This window comes from Zalophus californianus, chromosome 10 (assembly GCF_009762305.2).
Source record: "Zalophus californianus isolate mZalCal1 chromosome 10, mZalCal1.pri.v2, whole genome shotgun sequence".
Taxonomy (NCBI): Eukaryota; Metazoa; Chordata; class Mammalia; order Carnivora; family Otariidae; genus Zalophus; species Zalophus californianus.
The window spans coordinates 1,135,711-1,156,450 of NC_045604.1; the positions used below are offsets into that span (position 1 = coordinate 1,135,711).

The 20,740-nt window shown below is 61.3% G+C and overlaps 1 protein-coding gene across 3 annotated transcripts; it reads left to right on the top strand.

The window, feature by feature from the left end:
• Positions 1–8,827: 8,827 nt before the first annotated feature.
• EFNA3 (ephrin A3) lies at positions 8,828–17,487 on the top strand. Of its 3 annotated transcripts, none has more exons than XM_027613170.1 (5): positions 8,828–9,022; positions 14,846–15,159; positions 15,880–15,945; positions 16,127–16,204; positions 16,430–17,487. In XM_027613170.1, exons 1-5 carry the CDS (start codon positions 8,895–8,897, stop codon positions 16,558–16,560), a joined length of 717 nt encoding a protein of 238 aa, XP_027468971.1. In that variant the 5' UTR covers positions 8,828–8,894; the 3' UTR covers positions 16,561–17,487. The 3 variants fall into 3 exon arrangements, with proteins under 3 accessions (XP_027468971.1, XP_027468972.1, XP_035578240.1); XM_035722347.1 differs by having other exon boundaries at positions 8,852–9,047; XM_027613171.1 differs by lacking the exon at positions 16,127–16,204.
• The last annotated feature ends 3,253 nt before the right edge of the window (positions 17,488–20,740 follow it).

A 20,740-nucleotide genomic window follows, 5' to 3' on the forward strand; every position in this document is an offset into this window, starting at 1 on the left:
GGGGGCGGGAGACTGACAGACGCCGGAACCCTGGAAATCGCGGACCCCTCCCCCACCCCTTCACACCCCGTCAGACCCAGCCCGCTCTCGTTCGTTCCACTGCTCTGCCCGAGGGTTGGGGGACGGCACCGCAGGCGGAGCAGACGCGAGTCGACCCCTTCCCCCATTCGAGGCTGGGGGTCAGAAAACGCCGCGTCTGTAGGTGCACGTGCCTGCGTGTCCGCGCGTCCGCGCCCTCGGCCCCCACCGCGCTCTTCCGCTGACGCCGAGGGGCTGGGGCGCCCAGCGGGCGGCGTGTGAACTCGAGCATGAGCTGCGGCCCCGGCCTTCTGGTCCTGGGTTCGAGTTGCGTCTCCCCTGTCATCCAGGAGGGGGTCCTGGGTCGCCGTGGAAACCGAGGGCGCTGCTGCCTCCTGCACACCCCCCCCCCAGAAGCCGTAGGCGAGGTGCGCGGGGCGACTGGTGACTAGGCCCTGCCCTCCACTGACGACGGTGGGGCCCTCACCCCGCGGCCCCACACCCCCCTCGCCCACCCAGCCGGGCGCGCTCGCTGCCTAGTGTGCAGAGCAGGCGGGGGCGGGAGGTGCGGGTCGCGGGCTGCGGGCGGGCACTCGGACGTGCGCCCTGGCCGGCCGCCGGCTCCCTGCAGGTGTCTGAGCGGACGCCTCGGCGGCAGGGCGGCAGGGCATCGGAGCGAGGGTCGCAAACTCCCGCCGGCCCGCCCTTTCCTCACACCTGGCCCTGCGCGGTAGGCCGGACCAGCCCCGGGGCGCGCCCCCCAGAGGGCCAGGTCCGCTCCCGGGGCCAGGGCGGGCTGAAGGTGCCGGGCGGCCTTCTGCGACTGAGCCCGACCCATGAGAAGGCCTCGAGGCGCGTTCCGGGGCGCGGTTCCAGGAGGCTGGGCAGGCCTGTGAGTTTTGGGGCGTCACCGATCTCCCCTAAACTCGGCGGCGCTAGACGGCCCAGGGTGGGGCCCTCAATTCGCTAGGTCCGCCCTAGTCTCTCCCCAGCAGATGCGAAAACTGGTCATCTTTGCCTCACTCTGTCTCGTCGCCCCAAGAGCCTGAAAGACTCTGCGACCTGGGTCCTGCCCCACAGTTTGCGGGGTTGCAAACCACCCTCTTTCTCTAGAAGCTAAACCCTGAAGCTTTGGTCTTTTTATGTGACCCCTCTCTTTCTTCTCTTTCAGTGGTTCCTTCCTTCCTTTGCTTGTTCATTCATTCATTCATCAAATCGGGAGCTCCCAGCGCGTCCTTCTTTCAGCCGGCCAGGGCAGCTGGGGTGGTCGGGGGATTCCCAGCCGTGACGCAGTTGGAGAGGGCCACTCTGGCTTCCAAATAGCCAACCGAATCCCGGGGCCCGGGGCATGAGGTCATCAGTGGTGATGCCCATTGGTTCAGGCCTGGACATGGGAGGGGGTCCCCATAGCAACCGACGGTGCGTCCGACCGTAACCTGGGGAGTGGTCGTTGCTTGAGCTCCAGTGGCAGCTCGGGTGGCTGTTTGGGTTGGGGGCGGGGAGACTGGATGGAGCTCAGCTTCCCACGTCCCGCCGCCCAGCCCAACCAAGCTCCTATCATTCTCGAGATCCTTTTTCTCACACCAAGTAATGGTCAGTGCCACTTACCCCAGGAAGGTTAGGGGAGGGGTACTGGCAACGGCGCTGGGGTCCTGGGTGCCGGGCTGCTGCCACATGGAATGCTAATTCTGAGATCCTCCTGGTCTTCTGCATATCGTCTGCATCTCATTTGCATTCTCTTCATTTAAGGTCAAATTGAGCAGACATCTCCACATCCCCAGCCCTGTCGCTTGTCTGTATCCCGACTTTATCCCTTAACAGCTCCATAATTTCTCTCTCCTTTTCCGGTTCCTTACCCCACCCCTCTTCTAGCCTCCAGTGTCTCCTCCGGTGGGAGGGGGCGCAGCCTAGCTAAAGCAGTCTGCCTCTCCCTCTGGATGTTTGTTGACAGATGGGGAGGGCTGGTCTGTACTGTCTAGAGATTAAATTGGCAAAGCAAATGGTGGGGGAAGGTGCCCCGGGCCGGGTCGAGGGTCTCCAGGGCCAAATCACCCACACACCCGGCAGGGTGCTGGAACGAGGGTTGCCTGCTTCCAGCGAGGGGCAGGCCTGCCCACATGTCTGGTGCCAGGCCAGCTTCCTTCCTCCAATTAAATACTAATGAGGTGTCATTAACCCTTAGTTTGCCTGCCAGCCCTCCGGTGGAGCGCAGATTCATGGTCTCCCACCCAACCAAGAGGGAGGCCCTCTGAAGAAGCTCAGAGGTAGTGGGGCCCAAGGGCCAGGAGACCAGCAGGCAGGGCCAGAGGCGTGAGCAGCCGGCGCTGGTTATCCTGTGTGCTGCTGAGGCGCTCTAGACATGGGTGTCCCCCTGTCTGAGTGCACTTCTTCCTGTGTATCAATTCAACAATTATTTCTGAATCACCTTACCTACTCCTACTAACTCAACACCAGGCTGTGTGCTACATGCTGGGGATGTGCACTTGCATCAGACAAGATTCCTTTTTCTTAAGGAATCTTCAGATTACTCAGGAAGACAAACTGGCCAACAAATAATTATAACGCCAAGTACAAATGCTACTACAGAGCTACATACAAAGTGCTATGGGGAAATGGGCTGTCAGAGGAGACTTGAGCTTGAAGGACAACGTTTAAGGCAGGGAGGGAGTGTGCAGACCTCATAATGCCTGTGTGTGTGACTCAGTGTGGGCCTGTGGTCTGGGGTGTTTTCAGGACTGCTGGTGTTCGCCCTCCCAGAGCTGTACGTTTTGCATCCGTATATATGTGTGAGCGTGTGTGTGTGTGTGTGTGTGTGTGTGTGTGTGTGTGTGTTGTCTGGATCTCTCTGTGTCTGGAATCACTTCTCCTGAACACACATTGTGGTTTTATTACAGATCAATGTTTGCCGTGAAGCTCTTGTGCAGATTAGCCTGGACCTGCCCAGCCCAGGGGAGGGGCGTAGAGAGAACTGATGTTGGCTCTTTGGGAAGGGGTGGGCAGGCACCGTCTCCACACTTGGGGGCCCAGACTCTTGGCTCCCCAGTTGGCAGCGGCCGGCCACAGGAGGCAAAGGGCTGGGCCCCAGGCTGTGGTAGGGTGTACCCAAGCCTGTAGTCCCCTCTGGCCCTGGCTCCCCAGAGGAGACAGGGGGGTTGCTGCCACCACTCCCCACCGAGATCTCGGGCCCCCTCCCCCAACCCGTTCTGTCTGCGGAGGAGCAGGCCAGCTCAGACCTGTCTGCTGGTTCTCTCCTGCAGGGAGCAGATCCTTTCCAGAGGACTCCGGAGGGCTGGGGAATGCTGGAGCCTACTAGGAGGCCCTCCGAGGCTCTCTCCAGCCCGGATTCCCCCACCCACTCCAGGGATCCACTTCTCTGGGTTTCGCCCAGACGTAGCCACCTTCGCCAGGAATCCTCTCAACCGGTAGGCAGAAGGTGGGGGCTGAGGTTCTGGTGATGAGGATGGGGCGGGGTGGGGGGTGAAGCTACTCAGAGACCTCTGCCCCAGTTCCCGCTTCCTTGAAGCCACTTGCTGGAAAGCTCAATTTGGGTGGCGGGAAGAAGAGAGTCTGGATCTTAGCAGTTTTAGGAGTTAAGAAGGGGCTCTGCAGTCTGAGGAGAAGGTCAGGGGCCCCTCCTTCCACACTGTCAAGGATGGGGACTCCTGGTTTGGGAGGAAACTTGCCTCCCCCTGATTCCATCTAACTTTCCTGCCCCCTCCCACTCCCCAAGCCCTGGGCCAGCTCTGCCACTGTGACAGCTTTCAGAGAAGCTTGGAGAGCGGGAGAAGTTATGGAACAGCCAGTTCAGGGCTAGTCTCGGTGGGCAGAACTCAGGAGAGAATCCCTTAATAATAACGGTGATGGGCGCACCAGGCTGGTGACTCTCATGGGTGTGAGTTCGAGCCCCACGTTGGGTATGCAGATTACTTAAAATCTTTTTAAAAAATAAATAAATGGGGTGCCCGGGGGGCTCAGTCGGTTGGGCGTCTGCCTTCAGCTCAGGTCGTGATCCCAGGGTCCTGGGATCGAGCCCCATGTTGGGCTCCCTGCTCAGCGGGGAGTCTGCTTCTCCCTCTGCCTGCCCCCTGCCACTTGTACTCTCTCTCTCTCAAATAAATAAATAAAATCTTTAAAATGAATAAATAAGTCAATAAATGGATAAAACTAATGGTGATGAGGCCCCCATGAGCCAAGCACCTCCTGGGTCTTGAGCACTGTGCTAAGGACTTCCCAGACATGGGTCCTAATCTCAGTCAGCTCCTGGAGGAAGGGTTCTGTTTTCCCTACTTCGCAGATGGGGAAGCAGCCAGAAGTTGGGTGACGAGAAGAGCCCATGAGTGCAGGACTGGGGCGCAACCCCAAGCCCACCCTGTCACTGTGAGGCCACGCTCACCTTCTCCTGAAGCGTATTCAGGGGACTCACACACACCCTCACAGCACCCCGGAGGTGCCTCCCCACTTCAGGCTGTGCAGCTTGTGGGGTTCATTACAGGGAGCAGGGCGTGACGAGGGTCAGAGGTGCTCCCACCCTGACCGACACACCGAGCCTGGCATCCTGGTTTCCTGTATCCTGGACACACGGCGGCGGGCACGCTCCGGCGGCCCCTGTGGCTGTGTGTGTGTGTGTGTCCACGTCAACTCAGGACATGTCGCATCACACGGCCATGCCGACAGCACACTGGGGAGAGTCAGCAGGCACGTGCGTCACCCTCCTCCTCGGCACCTAGGTCCCCACGTGACCACCATCCCAACAGCCTGCCTGCTCTGGGGCACACGCGTGGGCCCCGGGCAAGGTGCGGAACCTGGGAATATTTCACGTCTGGGGCAGGCGGCTGCCACCCCTGCGCCCACGCGTGCGCCGTCCTCCCTCTCACAGGCTCCTTGTTTATTTGTTTGATGAATTATTTATCCATGGCCCCCCTTTCCCTGCTGGTGTCCCCCTCACCCAGGCCCTAGCCTCCATGATTTATTGAACACTGCTCAGCTCTGTGGTTGCCACCCTATGTCCTGGGAGCCGCCTTGGGCCACGCAGCCTGAGTACTCCCTGTGCCCCCGACCTGTTCCGCTCCCTGCTTCCTTGGCCCCGAGGGTGTGGGAGTGACGCACCGTGTCAGAGGGCTCCCAGGGATCTAAATTCAGTGTCCCTGGAGAGAACATGGCAACCAGAGGTGCACCAGCAAGATTGAGGCCCAGAGGGAGATGCAGGCTGAACCCACAGGTGGGAGAAAGGAGGCCTGAGGCCCTAGAGGGAGGACCGGCCCCATGGAGAGAACCCCAGCCCCCGGAGAGGCCCTCACCCTACAGACAGGTGTCTGTCCGGGCCCAGGCCTCAGACTTATTTTTTAGACTTATTTTTTATCAAGAATAAATTTTATGGGTCTCCACCACTTTTTTATTTAAAAAAAGAAAAAAGATTTAAAACTAGAAGAGGATGGGGCACGTGGGTGGCTCAGTCGTTAAGCGTCTGCCCTTGGCTCGGGTCATGGTCCCAGGGTCCTGGGATCGAGCCCCGCATCAGGCTCCCTGCTCTGCCAGAAGCTGCTGTTCCCTCTCTCACTCCCTCCGCTTGTGTTCCCTCTCGCTATTTCTCTCTCTGTCAAATAAATAAATAATATCTTAAAAAATAGGGGTGCCTGGGTGGCTCAGTTGGTTAAGTGACTGCCTTCGGCTCAGGTCATGATCCTGGAGTCCCGGGATCGAGTCCCGCATCGGGCTCCCTGCTCGGCAGGGAGTCTGCTTCTCCCCCTGACCCTCCCCCGTCTCATGCTCTCTCTCTCTATCTCATTCTCTCTCTCAAATAAATAAATAAAATCTTTAAAAATAATAATAATAATATCTTAAAAAATAAATAAATAAAACTAGAAGAGGAGAAAAATATCAGAGTGCACCCTCTGTAGTAAGGCTAACTCTTGTTTCATGACACTTATTGTTCTTGGGGGGGGTGTGTGCTGTATTGTGAAATATACATCTTGGAGCGCCTGGGTGGCTCAGCCAGTTAAGCATCTAACTCTTCTTTTATTTTACTTTATTTTATTTATTTATTTGACAGAGAGAAAGCACAAGAAGGGGGAGCAGGCTCCCTGCTGAGCTGGGAGCCTGATGTGGGACTCAGTTCCAGGACCCTGGGATCATGACCCGAGCTGAAGATGCTTCACTGACGGAGCCACCCAGGCGTCCTGCATCTGACTCTTGCTTTCAGCTCAGGTCATGATCTCAGGGTTGTGGGATCAAGCCCTGCATCGGGCTCCCCACTCAGCAGGGAGTCTGCTAGAGATTCTCTCTCCCCCTCTCCCTTTCCACCTCCCCTGCTCGCGCTTGCTCTCACTCTCTCTAAAATGAATAAGTAAATCTTAAAAAACTAAAATAAAATATATATCTTACTGTGGGTCACAGTCGGGAAAAATTTGAGTAACAGTTATAAACAGAGACCTAGAGCCCACTGATGACCCAGATGCCACAAAAAGAAGCCTAGGCTTCAGATCAGATCCCAGGTGTATAGACAGTGACCGTGATCTTCTACACAGAGACCCAATCCCCAGAGAGGCCAAGAGCCCCTGATTGGAGGCCTAGGGGCAGGCCTGTGCATCACAGCTGGATTGGAGGTCCATATCCCACGTCAAGACTGCCACTTAGTTTACAGTTTGTGCAAGGCACAAAGGAGTCACCCATGGAGCTAGTAAAGGGTGCCATCAGCTCAAACTCCCTAACCAACGTGGAGAAACACATAGGGCCACCTCCTGCTGAAGGAAACAGCACATTTGTGCACAAAGGCACTACTTGCAAAGAGATGCACCCTAAAGGCTGGGTCTGCATAGAGGGTGCTTATCCTAAAACACACAAAAGCCCAAATCAGCCAGAGATTGATTTAGATAGAGCACCAGATCCCACAGACAGAGGCCTAGGCTCTATAGAGAGTGTCTCAGAATTTAAAAACCTGATAGAGCTGCCTAAATCCTAGAGAAAGGGCTCCAGATTCTAAAGAGAAGGGCTCAGTTATGGGGACTGGGTCTGGGGGTGCTAGTTTCTAAACAGGAGTATCTGAGTCCTGCAGGAAAAGACTCACATCCATAAGTGGGACCCAGATTCTACAAAAAGGGATTTAAGGCTTCTAAAATGAAATCTGAACTCCTAGACCAAATCAGCAATCTCCCATCCATATGTAAATGGGCAGCCCCTCTGCCAACTGTGGCCCTAAAGAGAGAAGCCTCCCTTTGCATAGCAGGGAGTTTGGGGGGCGGAGGAGGAGGCTGGGATTGGGGCACCTGGAGTAGGTAGGTTAGAATCACTTGGGTGACACAAATCTCCCTGGGGGCGAGGAGTCTGGGGGAAGAGAAAGCTGTTTGCAAAGTCCCCCATTCCCACCCCAAGGGGCCTAATTTATCTTCTGGCTCCTGAGAAGGGAGAGAAGATCTCCTGGGGTGGAGGGGAGCTGAGGGAGGGCAGAGTCTGCTCTAGCCCGGCAGCAGCCAGGCAGGAGGCCCATGCTGAATGGCACCATCCCCCCACCCCCCACCGCAGCACCTGAGGACCCCTGTCCTGCCAAGGATCAGCAGATGGAGGGTGCCTGCATGTCCTCTCTCCTGAAGTAAAGGAGAGAAGAGCATCACACTAGTCTCCCCGGGCACAGGTCATTGGTGTGGATTGTCAGAACCTGACCTGAGACCTGGTCACTCTTAGTCTGAACCTCTCCAAGAGAGAAGAGATGAGAGCTGGGCACCCCCTAGGTCTGGATCCTAGACCCTTTCCCTCAATTTCTACTTCCTGGGCAAAGAAGGAACCAGAGGAGAACAGGGAACTGTGGTGTTGGGGTGCATGTGGGTGTGTGTGTGAGTCCCTGTGTGTGCATGGTCCAGGTTGTGCTCCCATGTCTCTGTGTCTGCAGATCTCTGGTTGTCTCAGCGCCACTCCCTTGTATGTGTTGGCCAGAGGCACCTGTGTGTGTAAATGGCTGTGTCCAGTGCTGTGTCTCTCTGTTCCCTGCGTCTGCTTTCATGAATGTGTGTGTGCCAGGTCTGTGCTTGGGCGTCACTGTGGGGACAATGTCGGTGAGAGCTGGAGCCCAAGATCTACCTTCTGGTCAGTGCGTCCAGCAGCGACCAAGCTGGGGGACCCCGCTGGCTGCACTGGACGGGCCCTGCTTGAGCGTGAGTGAGAGATCCTCTGTAGGTGCTCTAGCTGACTCTCCTTGGGCCCTTCCAGCACACCCAGTATGGACATTCTCAGGGCGAGCTCCTGTCCCTCGCCTCCAAGAAAAACAAGCCTCATGCTCCGCTGGGGGCTCCGGGTCAGGAGCGGTCAGGTCCTTGGTGCGCACTGAGGCTTCTCCACCCTGCAGCCCCCGGCCCCCTTATTCACAAGGGAAGAGGACCATCGAGGGAGCGGAGGGCAGACTGCTCAGAAGGAAGGGGGGGTTGTCTAGTTCTACTATGAAGCGATCCTGGACCCCCACCTTTTCAAATCCCCCTCACCCCATCCCAGGGATGGATGTGCTCACAGGAGGTCGAGACCCCGGTCTGGGCCTCCCTAATCCTTCTCCAGGGAACTCGAGACTGGGCGGCAGAAGGCCGGGGACCCGCGGAAGCAAAAAGTAAACCTAGCAGGGAAAGAGGAGGCGCGCGCCGGTCGTTCCCGAAGGGACAGCACGGTCCCCACCTCCCGAGCGCCGCGCGCTCCGGGCCGAGCGGGGCGGGGCCAGGCGGGAGCGCGCCCGGGGCGGGGCTTCGGGGGCGCGCCCGGAGGGCGGAGGGAAGGGCTGGGGGCGTGGCCTAAGGCCTGGGGGCCGGCGGCGGCGGCGGCGGCGGCGGCAGGGAGCTGGGAGGCGAGAAGCCGGGCGCGCGGGGCTCAGTCGGGGGGCGGCGGCGGCGGCGGCTCCGGGGATGGCCGCGGCTCCGCTGCTGCTGCTGCTGCTGCTCGTGCCCGTGCCGCTGCTGCCGCTGCTTGCCCAGGGGCCCGGGGGGGCGCTGGGAAACCGGCATGCGGTGTACTGGAACAGCTCCAACCAGCAGTGAGTCGGGGGCCCAGGGAGCCCAGTGCGTACCGCGTCTGCGAGAGGGGGAGCCGGTGGGCCCGGGAAGTCTCGGGGGCCCCGGGGTGGGGGTCCTGGGAGGCACGGCTGGGGGCTGGGAACGGGGGAGAGGGGGGACACACTCTGTGGGTGTCTGTGAAACTTGCGGGGGGCGTCTGAAAGAGGCTGCTGAGGTCTAGGGACGAGGTCTTGGGCCGTGCGGAGGAGGCTGCTCGGGGACACAGCACCCCACCTTTCTTCTCTCCGCACCCGCCGCTGGAATAGCGTGCCCCCATCGCACAGTCCCCCATCTTCGCCCCCTTCAGCCGTGCTGGGCCGTCGCACCGGGGGGGCCCAGGGATGACCTGTTTTCAGCGGTGAGGCTTTCGAGGGGTTCTGTCTAGGACTCCTGCTTTCAAAAGTGGGGTCAAGAGCTGAGGCAGGGAGTCCGGCCCAGCACCTCCTCAGAACGAAGCCGAATGGGTTTCCCTGGTTGTGGGGAAAAGCCAGGCGGGGGTGAGCTGGGCTGGGTCGCCGAGGCGGGGGTCCTGGAGGTGCTGCTTGGTGGGGATGGAAACGTGGGGGTACCGGTGAAAGAGAGAGAGGCCCGCAGATGTCGGCGTGTCACACACACACACACACACGCCCGGCCTGGGGACGGCGTGTGGCTCCAAGTGTGAGCAGGCGTGCGCGGCTGTCAGTGTGCGTGTGTGTCTGAGTGTGTGATTTGTGTGTCTGCGTCGGCGATCGTCTGGGGGTGGGAGCGGGCGGCGGGGCGGGGAGGGGGCTGCGGTCGCCGTCCGCGTGGCCGGCCGCGTCTGGGCTGGGGTGGCTGTCGGCGCCGCCGCGGTCTGGGCGGGTGTCGGGGCGGCCGTGTGGTTTCCCGGGGTGTGTGGCGCGGCGGCTGGGTGCCGGCTGCGGGGCCGGGTCCTCATTCTGCTCAGTCCTCCCTGCCCTTGTCTTCTTCTCCCCGCCGTGCCTCCGTGTGTGTCTGTGTGTTGGGGGCATCCCTAGGGACGCGGGGGTCACTGTCACATCTGCCGCGGCGGCGGCGGCACCACCTCGGGCTCCCCACCCCGGGGGGCGACTCGGGAGCCACTGGCGAGGCCCCAGGGGAGGGGACCAAGAGGGCCGGCGGCCGCGACCCCCAACCTCCCGGGGGAGGGGCTGCCGCTCGCCGCTCCGCTCTTTGTTGTTTGGGGCTCCGCGCCTCCCCCTCTCTCCCTGCTCGCGCCCAGAGTGTCAGACTGGGGGTGGGGATGAGCCAACGACGCCCCCCTCTCGCTTCCCATGGAAACCTCGGGGGTGGGGATGAGGCCCCTCCCCGCCGGAGCGGGACTCGAAGAACTCCGGGGGGTGCTGGGGGCTGACTCCCCGTTCTTTCTAGCTCGTCCCCCTCCCCCAGACTCACACGTCCGCCTCCCCCCGCCCCACTAGAGTCTGGCGGGGAGTGGAGAATACGCAGGTGAGGGGCCCCGGGTTCCCACCACCCTTGGGGCACCCTCGCGTTCTTAGGGTAAGCGGGAGCCAGGGGTATGCGGGAACGGCCGGGTGTGGGGGGGAATGTTGTTGATCAGGTTCCCCTCCCCCGCATACACCTGGGCTCAGGTGAAAGCCCTGGGAGGGGGTGGGGGAGCCCGGTTCCGGGAGCCTCCTTTCAGCCTTCCCCGCTCCCCCGCAGGTCTGGACCGGCAGAGGTGGGGGGGGGGGGCGCGCACCCGGCTGGGAGGACGCCGCCGCCCCCGCCTCGCTTCCTCGGCCTTTGTTGCCGCTGCGCCCGGGCTCCCCGGCTCCCTCACTGCGGCAGCCGCGGCCCCATAAATCGTGAGAGCGACGTGCTCCGGAGCCGGGAGTGGAGAGGGCCAGGGAGCTGGGGGCGGGGCCGCGCCGAGCCAAGGGCTCCCGCGCCCCCTCCCCCCCGGTCACGTGAGCTGGGCGCCCGGCTCCCACCCCCTGTCACGTGCTGAGGGTCTCTGCCCCTTGGGGTCACGTGGAGAGGGTCTTGCGACCCCGCCTCCTGGGGTCACGTGGGAGGGTGCTGTGGGACACGTGCAGAAGCCTCCTTTGACAGACCTGGGGGCAGTGCCTTGCACAGCGGTCGTGATCTCGCCCCCCGTCCCCCCACTCAGGTCCTCGGTTTGATCCGCTGTAATTGGAGAGACCAGTTCCCAACCTGGCCCAGAAACTAGGGATGGAGGGTACTACACTGGAGGGAAGAAGGAGAATGTGAGGTCGAGGGGTCCCCTGAGCCCGGAATTGAATTTGGGGTGGGGGTGGGAGGACCGGCTGACGGCCAGGTTCCTTGCTTTACAGAACGGAGCAAGGCGTTGTTATTCGCCCCTAACTCAAGCGGCCTGGGGAACATCTTTCTCTGGCCGTCTCCCTACCTCTCTCTCTCTCTGAAATGTTTCTGTTGCTGATCTCTCTTTCATTCACACGTTCATTCAACAAATATTTATTGAGGCTGTACTACGTCCCTGTTGGTCTTTGCCTCTGCTCGTATTCTCCCTGCCCCCGAGCCTCTGCCCCGCACCCCCTCGCCCGCCCCTGCGAGCCGTCTCAGTCTCTGCTGTCTGGGGGCCTCCCCGATCGGCCCCCAAGTCTCTTCCTTTCTCCACGCCTCCCTCCGTCCCCATCCTGGTCCTCTTTCCGATTCTGGGACCCTCTCTTTCGCTGTGTCTCGCCCTGTCCCCTCTCGGGGACCCGGGTCTGTTAGTCTCCCCTCTCGCTGCGCGCGTCTCCTCTCACTCCGTTTGTGTGTCTCGCTTTCGGCGGGTCTCTCGCTCTTCGCCGCCGCTGCAGATCAATAAACCTTCGCCGCCGCCCGCCGCTGTCGCAGGGAGCGGGGCGGGGATGTGGGGCGCGCTGCCGCTCCCCCACCCGACGCCGGCCGGAGAAGCCGGGGCCCCGGGCCAGGGATGGCGAGACCCGGCGGGGCGGGGCTCTGAGAGCTCCCCGAGGGGTGCGGGGGTGTCAGCGTGCACGCGCCGCCCCGCGAACGTTCCCGCCACCCACCCACCCCCAGCCGGGCGCGCGGACCCCACGCCGCGCGCACGTGGTCCAGCCTCGCCTGCTGGAGCGAGCGGCGCGCCGCCTCGGGGCCGCGCGCTGGAGGGGAGGAGAGCCCGGGTCGGTGTCTTGCCGTCCCTCCTCCACTTCTTTAGCTCCGCGTCCCGGCTTCTAGGGGTGGGGGCAGGGATTAAACAAGTTCAGCGCCCCTTGGGATGCCTTCCCTACTCCCTGGTCTTGTTAGACACCCTGTTTACCTGCCCCTAATTGCCCCGCGGGGAGAGGTTTGCTCCTTCCCTGCTCCCCCGCCGCCTACCCCACCAGGCTCGAGCAGGCGGAGCCCTGAAGGAGTGACAGAGAAGGGTCGGAATGCGCCCCGGAGGCGGTGAGAGCCCGGAGAGACGAAATAACGGGGTGAGGGGGCACCCCTCCAGGTGGGGTGTGTCAACACTTGCCTTTCTGCGAGAGAGGTGGAGGCCAGTACGGGGTGAAGAGAGGAAGAATAGAGACCTGTTTGAAGGAGCAGGCACACCCCAGGCCCCCGGGTCCCCCCTACCCCCCCAGGGATGGGGAGCTGGGGCCCTAGAGGAGTCAGCTGCGGAGCTTTGCTGCGCCTAGTGGCACCTTCCTCCCCTCTGCCAGGGCGGGGAGGGTGACAGATTCAATTACAGCACCCAAGCCAAGCCGAAGCCTCGCTCAGGTCTCCTGGGACTTGTAACTGGGGACTGACACCCAGCCCCCTGCCCACCAGATAGCAGCTGCCTACAGCCATTCCACAAGCCGCTCTTCCTCCCACATGCCCAGCTTGGGGGGCATTTCAGGGGCTCTTCCCGCCACCCAGCCCCGGGAGAGGTAAAAGATGGCTTCTCTTCCAGGTGCTCACCCAGCCGCCTTTCTGTAAGGCTAGGCCCTGCCCTGTCGAGGAAACTGTCACCTGTCCCAATAGCTCTGGCCGTGGCTTACTCCTCGCTGGAATGGGCTGTGTTGTAGGGGAACCTGGGCAGTGCCGCAGGAAGGGGCCACTTTAGAGCAGGTCTGGAAACCTAGGTGAGGCTCAAGGACGGAGGCCCAGGGTGGCTGTGCCGTGGCTTTAGGCCCAGCCCCCTAGCACTTATGGCCCCCTCCTCAAAGCCTGTGGGGAAGGAACGGTAGACTTGGAAGTTGGGGATCGAGAGGCAAACCCAGGTGGCGCCAGGAGCCAGGCCTGGTCTAACCCGTTTTCCTGCTCCCAGTGCCCCAGGCCGAGACTCCTGCCCACCTGAGTGCCAGGGCCAGGGAGGGGCCTAAGTGACCCATCACTCCCGTGGGAACCAAGTGGGACTGGTGGCATTCCTGATGACTCAAGAAGGCTGTGCCCATTCCCACTGAGGTGCCCAGGCACCAGCTCTCACCTCTGCCTACTGCTGGGCTTGGAAGGGAGTGCTTGGGGAGGGGGCGGTACAGGCCAGGCCAGGCAAGTAGGGTAAGGTGGGGAGGGACCCTCAAGGCTCCACCCAATTCAGAGGCCTCCAAGCATGTTTCCCTAGTGGATCTAATTACTGTTTGTGGCACTGGGAGGTGCTTGGTGACATGGGGAGCCAGTCCCTCCCTTCAGGGAGTTCCCAGGGACTAGGGACCCCAGTGGCTTGACATGCTGCTGAGTACCCCAGGCCTTCTGTGTCCACCATGTTCTCTAGGGAGAGGACATGTACATCCCCTACCCTAAAGAAATTGGGGGACACTCCTTCCTACTCCTCAAATGTTTTTCCCATCCCCGCACCACTCCGCACTACCATCGAGGGCATTAAGACCAACACTTTGATGATGACTGGCAAGGCAGGTGGGGATTACAAGGGACCCAGCACCTGCTTCTGTGTGCCATACAAGGATCGAGGAAGTACGAGGCACAGCCATCTTGTCTGGGCACTATGCCCACTACTCTGCCTACCACCGTTAAGGGGGCAGTGGTGCCAGGTTGAGGAGCAGGATGTATAGGGATGGAAGTTTTGGCTGGTTGGCATGATACCACGTGGAGCTTTGGTGTTGAGCCCCTTAGCTTCCCGATTTTGTTGTCTCACGTTATCGGGGACCTTAATTGCAAGTAATAGTGCAGAGAGGGCATGTGCCGGTGTGTGTGTGTGTGTGTGTGTGTGTGTGTGTGTGTCTGGGGGGGCGGGTCACGGGGGTAGAGGGGGCAGGGAGAGAGCTTGAGATGGCTGGGGTCAACCCATCCTGGCATGCCGCCTGAGTGGACGGTGGACATGTTTGTGTGTGCGCCACGGAACTTGTGCGTGCATATGCATGAAGCCTCCAGACGTGCGTCTGTGAGCTCAGGTCCTGGCAAACTGGCCTTGGGAGTGGACTGGCAGCGGCAGGAAAGCATGCCGGGAGAGGGGATGCAGGGTGCGCATCTCTGGGAAGGGCTCCCTCCTACTCTCCCCCTTCCCTTCCATCCTCTACCACTCCTCCTCGGTGGGGAATTGTGGGGGATGGACGGAGGAAATCCGGGCCTGGGTCTGGGAGTCGCTGGGGCCTGCGCCGTTTCTGTGGTAACCAGAGCGTACGTTCCCTTCTCCCCCGCCTCTTCGCCTTTGGAGGCAGGCCGGGCTTCCCTGCGCCTTTGCTGCCCTCTGGCGGCCGCCGGGAGGAGGACAGCACAAGGCGTGGGCGTGGAGGGCTAGCGTGGGACTGGTGGCACTAGGGCCCTGGGGACGGGGACAGGGACCGAGAAGAGAGGCGGCTCCGAAGACCCTCGGGAAGGTCTGCGGAGCGGCGACGTGGGAAGAGGGCTGGCGTGGGGTTTCTTCTCTCTGACCCGCTTCCTCTCCCCCGCAGCCTGCGGCGAGAGGGCTACACGGTGCAGGTGAATGTGAACGATTATCTGGATATTTACTGCCCCCACTACAACAGCTCGGGGGTGGGCCCCGGGGCGGGGCCGGGCCCCGGGGGCGGGGCGGAGCAGTACGTGCTGTACATGGTGAGCCGCGCCGGCTACCGCACCTGCAACGCCAGTCAAGGCTTCAAGCGCTGGGAGTGCAACCGCCCGCACGCCCCCCACAGCCCCATCAAGTTCTCGGAGAAGTTCCAGCGCTACAGCGCCTTCTCGCTGGGCTACGAGTTCCACGCCGGCCACGAGTACTACTACATCTGTGAGTGACGGCCGGGGGCGGGGCCGGGCGGCGTGAGTGACAGGGGCGGGGCCTAAAGAGCGTACCTGGGAGGCGGCCAGGGGGTGGGGCCCTGGGGGCGGAGCTAGGGAACGCACCTGAGAGACGGCCAGGGGGTGGGGTGTCGGGGCGGGGCTGGGCGGGGCCGGAAAAAGTGAGCGAGAGCCCGGGCGTGAGGTCCGCAGGGACGGGGATGGGGGGTGCGAGTAGGCCTAAAGGCGACTGTGTCAGAGTGAAGCCGGGGCATGGGGTCCTTAGGGCCAGGGATGGAGGTTTGGGGGGTGGGCCTAAAAGCGAGTGTCAGAGCGCCGGCCAGGGGGTGAGGTCCGCCGGGGCTGGGGCGGGCCCACGTGGCGGCCACGTGGTCCGCGTCGCTGGGCACGACCGCCCGGGATGGCACGTGGGGCCTGGCGGCCTTAGGGCTTCGACTCAGACAGCGTCTGGGGCTGAGAGAGGTTTAGGGACAGCCCGAAGTGCGGCTCGTAGGCTCACCGGTCCCGCGAGGGACGTTCCGGGACTGAGCCCTCAGGGCTCGGGGTTTCTTGAGGGCTGAGACCAAAGGGGCTTCTCGGGCTGACGGCGGAGCCGCGGTGACCCGTGTCCGAGGGCCGGGGAGCCGCGAAGCCGCGTCCCCCGGGCAGGGGGCGGCGCGGAGGGGCGTGACGCGCGAGAACGCAGCTCAGGCCCCGTCTCGTCCCCCAGCCACGCCCACCCACAGCCCGCACTGGAAGTGTCTGAGGATGAAGGTGTTCGTCTGCTGCGCCCCCAGTGAGTGCCGTCGGCGCCCAGCCGCGACCGCGTCCTCGGCTCCCCGCTTCGGGGCTCCCCTGGCTCCCGGGGGCGGGGGGGGGGCGCCCAGGAGCGGGGACCTGCTCCCCAGCTGTAGCGGTGGGGGGGATCCTGGCCCTGACTCTCCCCTCCTCTCTCCCACCCGCACCCCGCCCCGCAGCATCGCATTCCGGGGAGAAGCCGGCCCCCACCCTCCCCCAGTTCACCATGGGCCCCCATGTGAAGATCAACGTGCTGGGTGAGTCTGCGCAGCGCCCTCTGGTGGCCACTGCTGGAACCGCAGCCCCCTCCCCGGTGCCTGCTCACCTCGCATGCCTTCCCAGGGGCACGGACCCCTCCTCCCCGCCCCCACCCCGCCCCCGTGGGTGCTCACGTCCCCGCTGCACTGCTGCTGTCGCTGCCGCGTGCCCCGCCCGCGCGCGCAGCCCCGCCCTCACCAGGCTGTCTGTTCGTCTGCCCACAGAGGACTTTGAGAGAGAGGATCCCCAGGTGCCCAAGCTTGAGAAGAGCATCAGCGGGACCAGCCCCAAGCGGGAACGCCTGCCCCTGGCGGTGGGCATCGCCTTCTTCCTCGTGACACTCTTGGCCTCCTAGCTCTACCCCTCCCTTGGCGGGGAGACATGGGGCCGGGAAAGGGCAGGGAGACTTTGGTCTCTCCAAGAGAAGCCTAGCTGTGGGGCCCAGAGCCCTGCTCCGATGGCTGGAAGCGGGGTCTGCGCCCATCCCCTTTGCCCCCTCTCTCCCTCGTGGGGCGCTGTAGTGGGCCAGACACAGGGACGGCCACGGGTCCCAGGTGGCCTGTGGCTCTGGTACCTTTCTCTGACCCCGGTACCCTCCCCTGTTGTCACCACTGGAGACAGATATGCCCCAGAGAGAGCAGATCCAAGCGTGGGAGGCACCCCCTCGTTCACTTCTAGGGGTGGAACACAGGGAGGGGACTCGGTGGGCGAGGGGGTGGCCCACGGCCCCCCTCCCCTGTTTACAGCAATAAGCACGGCCTCCTCCTCCCGCTCCCGCTCCCAGGACTGTGGTTTGGATCGAATCCAAGTTTACAAGTAGACACCCCTGGGGGGCGGGCGGTGGACGAGGGTGACGAGGGTGACAAGGGGTGGGCACTGGGTTGCCAGCAGGCATGTACAGACTCTATATCACTATATATAATGTACAGACGGACAGACTTCCTCCCCCTCCTCAGCTCCCCGACCTTCCTTGACGTCCCCTTCCAGCTTCAGACCCCTCCCCCCAGGTTAGGCCCCCCCCCACTGGGGGACCCCCTGGCCCCTCTCGTGTCTTCTGTGAAGACAAGACCTATGCAACGCACAGACACTTTTGGAGACCGTGAGACAACAATGCCCCCTCTCCTCCAGCCCTGAGCCGGGACCCAGATCCCACGACCTTGCCCTGCCTACCCCTGGCGGCCCCACCCCTCCTCCCGGGCCTTTTTCAAGTGCTTTGGCTGTGACTTTCATACTCTGCTCTTAGTCTAAAAAAATAAACTGGAGATAAAAATAACTAAGTGTGTGTGATTTCAGGGGCCATAGCCCTTCTGGACGCTGGTTAACACCCACATGTCACAGGGGCGGGGGGCCGACTCTGGGGCCAAAGGGTCAACTGAGCACCTTCTGTGGCTCAGTCTCCCTTGAGGAGGCAGCTCTGTGTGGCGAGAGCCACAGGGCCTTGGAGCTGGGCCTGGCTGTCTTTGGGCAAATCATTCACCCTCTGCGAGGCTCACGTTTCTCCTCAGAAGCTTGAGTCGGGCTACCCGTCTCTCAGGGCCGGGTGAGGATGGAATGGTAGAGGAAGCATCCAGCGCAGGACGGTTTCTCCTTCCTGTTCCACTCTGCAGTCGGGGTCTTGATTGGGGTCTGTGGGTTGCAGGGGGGTTGTGAACCTAGATAGGGAAAAAAAATCACATCTTTGTTCTCGCTCACCTGTAACTGAAATTAAACATTCTCTTATGTACTTGGGCAACGAGCCAAAATAGTTTGCAGAGGGCCTGGGTCTTCGTAACCAACAGAAATCACAGATGCTTTCAGGCTGCATTATAATTTTTGAAGATCTCTCAAAACACCATTTGTTCTCATCACTACTTTGAAAGGACTGGAGTTGTTAGACTGTTCTTGTTTTTAATGTGTTAATAAAGAAGCATATATATTACTATACCAAAAAAATGTAAATGTTTTGATAACTGTGTTTCCATATAATTGGTTTCCTTTATAATCCTTTGTGATTTTATTTTATTCATTTAAACCATTATGGCCCAAGGGCTGAGAGTGCGCTGGCGCGGGGGTCCCACATAACTCCAGCACCTGGCGTCTGTCGGGAGAGAAGAGGCAGAATGCTCCAGACAGAGCTGGGGGGAAGGGCCACGTGGCCCCAACAGGCTGGGTGAGGTCAGGCTTGTACCCATGGTGCTGTGGGGGAGGGGAGGTGATGACAGGAGCCAAAACCTGCCAGGGAGGGGGTCCTTACTGCCAAGCTGTGCAGCCTTGGGACTCCATCCCACCCCGGTTCTCTAACTGTGTGGGCAGACTGGGTCCTGGCTGAGGGCCCCTCCTCGCCCCTGTGGCTCCTGCCAGCCGCATCCTGAGAATGAGCCCCTCCCCGGCGGTAGGGACTGGGTCTTCTTCCCGCTCTGTACTCATAAAATAGGGGAAATGGAATTTCCGCCAGACCGTGGCAGACAGGGAGACGTGGGGTGGGAGGCAGTGGGGAAAGAGCCAGGGCAGCCGGGGTACCAGTCTGAGGCTCCTCACCCAGAGACAAGACTGAAAAGGTAGGCTCATCCATTGCAATCATTCGAGGATTCCATCGACACTTCCTGAGCACTGCTGAGTGCCAGGCTCTCGCCTGGGTACTGGGGATGCCAAGACACAGTCTCTGCCCTCACATAAGCTCATGTTAGCATGTGTTGATAGGCGAACAGGAATCAGTAACACCCACACACAGGTAGGACAGTGTAACCAAGTGTTCCACGGTTAAATGCCAGGGGGCTGTGGGAACATGGAGGGAAATGTACCCTCTTGCCTGGAGACACAGGGAAGAGGCTGCTGGGAGGGGGAGCCACACACAGTTGGGACCCAACTGGGGACAGCAGGAAAGGCGTGGAAGGGGTCACAGCAGTGGGCCTAAGCTGCAGGCTCCTCAACCGAGGGCCACACGGGACAGGGGAGGGCATCCTGTGAGGGGGCGCTTAGTAGGCTCACAGTCCAGCAACCCGGCGGCGCCGGGGTGGCTCAGCCGGTTAGACGTCTGCCTTCGGCTGGGATCATGGTCGCGGGGTCCTGGGGTGGAGTCCAGGAGGGCTCCTTGCTCAGCGGGGAGCCTGCTTCTCCTCTCCTTCTGCCCCTCCCCCAGGCTCATGTTCTCCCCCCACAAATAAGTAAAACCTTTTTTTGGTAAAGATTTTATTTATTTATTTGACAGAGAGAGCGAGCGAGCGCACAAGCAGGGGGAGCGGCAGAGGGAGCGGGAGAAGCAGGCTCCCCACTGAGCAGAGAGCCCTGCTGGACTCCACCCCAGGACTCCGGGATCATGACCTGAGCCAAAGGCAGACACTTAACCAACTGAGCCACCCCGGCACCCAATAAATAGAATCTTAAAAAAAAAAAAAAAATCCAGCCAGAAAGACAGAGGGCCAAGCACTGGGCGGCAGGAACTAGAGCAAGCCAGCTTCCACTTACTGAGCACCTACTATATGCCAGGGACAGCACCCAGTGTTTTCCGCGCGCTGGGAGTACCGTGCACGGTACTCACTATCCCCAAAGCACAGGTGGGAAGGCTGAGGGTCTAAAAGGCCACGTCCCTGGATTAGGGTCACAGGGGCCTGGCACATGGGACAGGGCCTGGCAAGGCTGGCATTCGGAGTAGGTCTGACTGTCGCCACGCTCTGCCCATTGGAAACCCTACCACCACCTTCCGCCCCCTCTCGCCCAGACTCCTCCAAAGTCACGTGGAGTCCGCAGAGAAAGACATCAAGGGACCTCCAGTCCAGATTGGTGAGCCACTCTGAACCCCACATCTTAAGGGCAGGAAAACTAGGGGCGCCTGTCTGACTCAGTCAGAGGAGCGTGCAACCCTTCATCTCAGGATCGTGAGTCCGAGCCCCACGTTGGGTGTAGAGATTACTTAAGTGAGGACAGCAAAACTAAAGCTCAGAAGGGCGAGTGACTCAGCCATGCGGACAGGTGACATGGCGGAGGCCCAGGGACTCGGGCGTCCTGGTCCTCTCCACGGCCCCACCGGCTGCCAGGCCCCAGGAGAGACTGACAACTTCCCAGGGGTCCAAGGCTGATACTTGAAACCTCTTAAATCACCCCAGGCAGTGGCTACAGAGAAAGGACCATTTCCCCTGTCGCTGGGGCTTCAGCCAGGGGGTCCTGTGTGGAACTCCCTCAGACAAGCCTCTAGTTTCCAGAGCCTGGGGGGAGGGAGGGGCCAACACGTAGACGGATAGACACCGGTGACCCTGAGCCTGCCTGGCACAAGGCCCCTGCTTGGTGGCATCAAGGTTGGCCCGGCCCAGGGTGTCCTGGCCAGGGCAATGGTGAGGTGACACCAGGGACAGGGCCTGAGGGCAGGAGGGGGCACGTGGGACACAAGAGGACCCACAGTCCGGACTCAGCACCCGCTGATGGGTCAGACAGGGCAGGCGGGATAGGGTAGCGCAGAACAGAATATGGGATCTGGGCCTGAGCAAGACATTCAGGGGCAAGGGGCAGGTCGGGGGCAAAGACAACAGGACTGCAGCAGGAGCGGGGAGGGAAGCAGGCTG